Below are 6079 nucleotides of genomic sequence, written 5' to 3'. Positions count from 1 at the left end.
ATTACACATTTACACACACACGAATACACCGAACCGTGGTAAATACGTGTAACGTACAGACCGATGTGCTACAAATACTAACATTGTGCTGACTGCATGCCCGCAGCAAACGGAATAAATTTTTTCAAAGAAAGAGAGGCGTGACGATATGCTCGTCGCATATCGGAAATAATATTATTGAATAATAAGGTTCAATTCATTGAAACAAAAAACGTAAAAAATATATGTTGTTTTTTAAATAAAAAATAAATAAAAAAAAATAAAGATGCGAGGGGCAAGTATACAATAAAAAAATTTAATTGTACCAAAATATCCATTGCTTATAAATATAATAAATAATAGAGATACAATGCATAAGATTTATTCGGAGCTGTGCTCCCACAGGCCACCGCAAAGACGTGGGATCGTTTTTAAAGTTTCTTACCATTGCATAATAATAATAAACAATAGTAGCTCTTAATAAATAGATGGTTAACAAATGAGTGACAGCTTGCTCATATTTTCATGAAGTAGCTGAGAAACACATCAAACATATTTGTTATGTTTTATTTTCCATTCTTTTTATGTCAAATATGTTTTACCTCATCTCATAGCATACTTTGTTTACATTATACACTGTTTATCTCCACTTCATGAAAATTAGTTCAAAAATAAATTGAAATAAATAATTATTGTAAATGCTGTAATGTGACTCGAAAAAAACAATACGGATAAATTCATAAGAGTTCTATACGCATAAATAGACACTTTATTAAACGAATGTCTAATTTATTTCTACTCTCTAATTTTCTTAAGCGCTGCTTGATTAAACATCAGTAACACCATAGATTACTAAAATATTTTGTCGTGGCCTATTTTCTTTTTTCTTTCTTCCTTTTTTTTTCTTTCTTTTTTTTGTTTCTTTTTAGATATGCAAGCATTTCATCTATCTTTCCGACAGTAATAAAGAATTCTAATAATTATTATGTTTGGGCTAACTTAGTTTTTAGTACATTTCCAAATATACTACAATAAGGAATTCTAACGATATATTAATATTTTTTTATATCGTAAAAACTGCATTTGTATGACAGCATAATTACAAAAATTGGATACAAAACCATTGCAAATAAGTACTTCCATACTTTGCGGCAGAAAAAAACAAATATAATCAAAAAATTAGAACAATAGGAGATCCTACGATTACAAACGCGAGCTACACTGTGATAGTCTATCATACATATTTATCGTTACAACGCAATCATTAGCGATTATATTAGTTTTCTTTCCTCGTGCAAATTACAAATGAACAACCTCAATATATACGATTAGTCCGAATTATAGCAGATATGATTTCATTGTAAATAGACTTAATAGGTATATACTTCAGATACTCATATTAATCACTGTTAGGAACATAACAGTTGTACAGTTGATTTTAGAATGTAAAAAGAGTAACATAAATGAAAGTTGATTAATTTATCCTTGTCATATTATACGTAAGAATGGTTAGCTATTCGTATAATAAATATAAGTGCAGTACTTGAATAAGATTAATAATTATTTATACTCTAAAATTAGCTGTTGCTTGAAGATACATGAATAGAATGTTCTAATGTAACCGAATGTTTTTTTTTCTAGCTTGAAAAATAAAAAATTACTACGAGACATTATAAAAAGAAATACAAGATACCATAAACAAAAGACACATTCTATTATTTTTAAACAATAATGAAGATATTGCCAAAATTTTACCAGATACGTTTAAATATCTTAATCTTTAACATTTATCAATCATTTACAAAGGTGTGTTTTATTAAAGCAGTTAAAAGTATTTTCGGTTGACGTCGAAAATAGGGTAAAAGTTTATTTCACAATATGACAAAAATTTCAGCTGAAAAAAGATATCTGTAAAAATATAATGATGATGCAATAAAGTTAAAAGAATATATTACTTTATTATATATATATACATAGCTTATATAGTAAAAAATGTATAGTATCAATCTTGTAAACAAATGATTACTTGACTAAGTTATTTTGTTGCATAATATAGTATTGACACATTGAGATAGGTTATGGAAATAAATTATTTTTAAATAAAAATAAAATATAGTACATAGAGAGGTAGAATAAGAAAGGAAAAGCCATAGTACACAATTTTCACACTAATTGTGTATTATATATCTATACAAATAGGAAAAGAAATTTTTAAGTTATTTATTAAATGAATTACATATTAGTTTTATTGTTACTAGCTTATTGATCTATGAAATTCAATTGACTCTTAGTTTCTAAAGAAAAAATTCATATTTTAAAAATATGTCATACTGACAATTTGTTAACGGATAAACAAGATCGACTGCTGTAAATAATTTTGGAACTATTAAAATACAATTAATATTTTTTAAAATTTTTACAATTTTTAACGAAGTTAACAAAGAACTAATTGGTAACAAAAAGAAATGAAAGGAAATTTAACGTCTAAATCATTGATATATCTAACACGCTGTCAATGCACTCGGTTTTTATGAACGTTCGTAATGTGAAGGAAAAGACATACATTTATATGTCAAGTACGCGATTTAGTTTTGCCTATCCCAAGTCACTATTAAAACAAATTTGTACGAACGTGTAAAATGGATTTTTTATTTTTGAGCGCACAGTTATATGCTCGAAATACACTTCCATTAGTTTTATGAATATAATATCGTATCTGTAGGTTATAAATACCGAAAATTTATCTATTTCTCGTTCGATCAAATATTTATTCCCATTATGTTATCTCGAAAAAATAAGGATTTAAGAACAATTAAAGAGGGAGTTGTTGGTAAATATGTTAAAAAAGAAACTCCGCCTGAAATGCCAAGTAAGTTGTCATTACTATTGTGTTACAAATAGTTTGTAAAAAGACAAACTTTTTTATAGCATTGATAAGATTCTGTGTTTTTTTTTAATGTTTGTACTTTTTAACTGTTTCATTGCCACTGTACCATTTTTAATGACAAAATACAGTTTGTTTATTTTTTATAATTATTATTTCACTTTTAGTTATTAATGTATGGACGACAGAACCAAATAGAAGGACAAGGAATCGCAATAATCATCCAACTATTCCTACATCCATGGTAAATAGCAATTGTGTATGTTATATTTTTGTAGACAAATAAACACTAATTTTTATGTAGTCTATCCCACAACAACCCAGCATGGTACAAAAGTTTGGAAATACTAAGACAACAATGAGTGCAGTAGGTTTAGGAAGTCACGAAGGGAAGTATACTCCCAATAGTTCTGTCCCAGATTTAGCTCAAAGGTAATTTATGTTTCAAAATATATAATCAAATTATATTTAAAACCAAAATGCAACATATTCCTTTAGATTTGCCAGTCTTTCTGTCAATACTAGTACAAGGGATGGGATGTCGTCTCGTACTGCAACTCCAATGTATCATTCTGGACTCTCACCTGCTATATCTCATACTTATGTTAATCAGTATGCTGGATCTGAATATCATTTAGATCGTGTTCAAACACCACAGATGCCTTATAAGCCATTTGACATTGATTCAGGTTATGACGACTATAATCATTCTGCATATCGTCACAATACAGGGTAGAAAAGTATTATACTTAGCATTCCTAAAATTGTCAAAGTGTGACATGTTGTTTACATTTATGTTTTTAAGATATAGTCGTTGCCATTCAGAAAGATCAAGTTCTAGGAATGAACAGCAAGAAGAACTTCCTTTACCTCCTGGATGGTCTGTGGATTTCACTCTCAGAGGTCGAAAGTACTATATAGATCATAACACAAAAACTACTCATTGGTCTCATCCTCTTGAAAAAGAAGGCTTACCTACAGGCTGGGAAAGAATTGAATCGCCTGAATATGGTGTTTATTACGTTAAGTAAGTTCTGTGATAATTCAAAATTCAAAATACGTATTATAATTCCTATATAAAATTATATTATTTGTAGCCATATTACACGGCAAGCACAATACGAACATCCATGTTATCCTCATGAGATACAAGCAGTGCGCGTTGTATCACCTCCACGCCACACACATTTTCACTCTCACAGTGTTTTAGTTCCAGCTAACCCTTACCTTAATGAAGAAATACCTCATTGGTTATACGTATACAGTAGGGCATCGGTAGCATTAGATCGTAAATTGCGATGGGAACTTTTTCGTTTACCGGAACTTGATTGCTTTAATGCTATGCTTACTAGATTATATAAACAAGAATTAGAAGAGGTAGTCATGCGTTACGAAGAATACAGGTCTGATGAGTTTTATGTTTTTCATACAAAATGATTTTTTATATAATGTATCACATAAATTATTAATAATATTATCTTTTAGGTCAGCTTTGTTATGTGAGATGGAACAAAGATTAAAGGAATTAAATCCAGAAACTTCCGGAGCAGTTGCCTTGCGACAATCTCTTCCTTAATTAAAAGTATTTGTATATTATCAATGATTTTCTGTAATGTGAATGAGAGGAATTGAATAAATGTAATGTGAATAAACTGCGTTTATGAATATATCTGTTAATAAATTGAATTTAGTAAAAACGCTTTTGTAAATTCATTTTATTCTAGCTTAAAATTAATAACATCTTAAAGTTCTATGTTGCCACAGCATCCGTTTCAATTTCATCTTTAGAAGTACCCAGATAAATTGATGGGAGTTGTATAAATTCTACGTCTATATTTGCCGCTTTCATTTTCTTCACGAATTTTTCTTCTGCAAAGATTTCAAATTTATTGAATGTAGTATATGTGTGCAGCAATGTACGTTGAAAATATAATTGAAATTGTTAAATTTGTAATACGTACTGGATTCTGGAGTATTAGGTATTTCGTTCTGAATCGAATAATAGAATGTAAGTATAATCAAATTCCATGCAGAAAATGCATATACTGTGGCGAGAAGTGTTCGAATTCGCGTAGCCCTTTCAGTTGGTAGTGCTTTCTTTATTTTGTATAGAAAGTACTTCAACATATTTTAGCGTCTGTAATAATTATGGTTATATATAAAAGAAATGAAATTATTCGAAAATATAGCGAACTTAATCTAAAAAAGTGAAACCTTACTTTATGAGTAACTGTCGTCGTCTAACCTCTTATTATATATAGCCTTTCTTCGAAAGTCACGTATATACAATTGTTTTAGTAAGAATAAGTAATCCTATAAAACGTTATTTTTAAAAGTAAATTTGTATATAATAATTGTATAATAATTGTATAATATAATTGTATAATATTTTTCGATATTTAAATTTTACGATCATATTATTAACATCCTACTATGTTATATAAATTATCATTATGAAACACGAAAATGGATTGTAAACGCACAGCATAAGCAGGAATCGGAATTGTTACAAATCGACATATTCTATACTTTAATTCTTGTAAAAATTTAATTTAACTTTTAATTACATCAATATTTACGATATTATTAAATTTCAACTTTATAACAATATAAGATATTTCCATGTAATTTTATTACTTCCTATATTCTATATTTGAACAATTGTTATTCAACAAAAATCACGAATATCGTTAAAATAAGTATAAAAATTAAAAACTATTACAAAAATAAGCTGTAAAAAAAGGAATTATCTAAAATCTTTTATTTCATTATTATGGACAATTCTCATGCTTTTACATTGGAGTAAATTTCCATTCCTATGTCTTAATCTTTGTATTCTTATTAATATACATATATGTAGTAGATAGGCATACGATATCGAAACAAAATTATAATTTCTAATTATTAAACGCGTCACTGTTTACCTTCACCTTTATTAGCGAAGATATAAAAATATAAATACGTTTTTAATTATTAATATATTTTACATTAGATACAAAGCGATTAAGCAAAGCGATAATTGGAAAATCACGAACTATATGTTTGTATATACAGATTAAAATAAAATAATTTCTACTAAAATAGTTAGGATGTGAAACGATGCTTAGCATACATATAAATCTGTATGAATTTATGGATACGTCAACCTTGAAGGTTTTTCCTATCGTACAGCACTGGTTCCTATCGGAAAGTGGGATGTGATTGGTTGTGTGAACC

At 28.0% G+C, this 6079-nt stretch overlaps 1 protein-coding gene across 3 annotated transcripts; it reads left to right on the top strand.

The window, feature by feature from the left end:
• The first annotated feature begins 911 nt into the window (after window positions 1-911).
• Window positions 912-4560, top strand: LOC122567748 (scaffold protein salvador-like). Of its 3 annotated transcripts, none has more exons than XM_043726683.1 (7): window positions 912-2848; window positions 3031-3107; window positions 3188-3295; window positions 3362-3595; window positions 3669-3890; window positions 3961-4266; window positions 4349-4560. In XM_043726683.1, the coding sequence occupies exons 1-7, from the start codon at window positions 2816-2818 to the stop codon at window positions 4437-4439; spliced, it is 1071 nt and encodes a 356-aa protein (XP_043582618.1). In that variant the 5' UTR covers window positions 912-2815; the 3' UTR covers window positions 4440-4560. The 3 variants fall into 3 exon arrangements, with proteins under 3 accessions (XP_043582618.1, XP_043582617.1, XP_043582616.1); XM_043726682.1 differs by having other exon boundaries at window positions 3168-3295; window positions 3675-3890; XM_043726681.1 differs by having other exon boundaries at window positions 3168-3295.
• Window positions 4561-6079: the final 1519 nt, after the last annotated feature.

The sequence above is a fragment of the Bombus pyrosoma genome, linkage group LG5 (assembly GCF_014825855.1).
Source record: "Bombus pyrosoma isolate SC7728 linkage group LG5, ASM1482585v1, whole genome shotgun sequence".
NCBI classification, from domain to species: Eukaryota; Metazoa; Arthropoda; class Insecta; order Hymenoptera; family Apidae; genus Bombus; species Bombus pyrosoma.
The sequence above is the reverse complement of the archived record's forward strand: the minus strand, read 5'-3'. Positions and strand labels throughout refer to the sequence as shown.

Coding starts and splice junctions, on each gene's coding strand:
- LOC122567748 (XM_043726681.1), top strand. CDS start 2,758: ATGTTATCTCGAAAAAATAAGGATTTAAGAACAATTAAAGAGGGAGTT. Junction 3,596..3,668: donor GCATATCGTCACAATACAGG/GTAGAAAAGTAT, acceptor TATGTTTTTAAG/ATATAGTCGTTGCCATTCAG. Junction 4,267..4,348: donor ATGCGTTACGAAGAATACAG/GTCTGATGAGTT, acceptor ATTATCTTTTAG/GTCAGCTTTGTTATGTGAGA.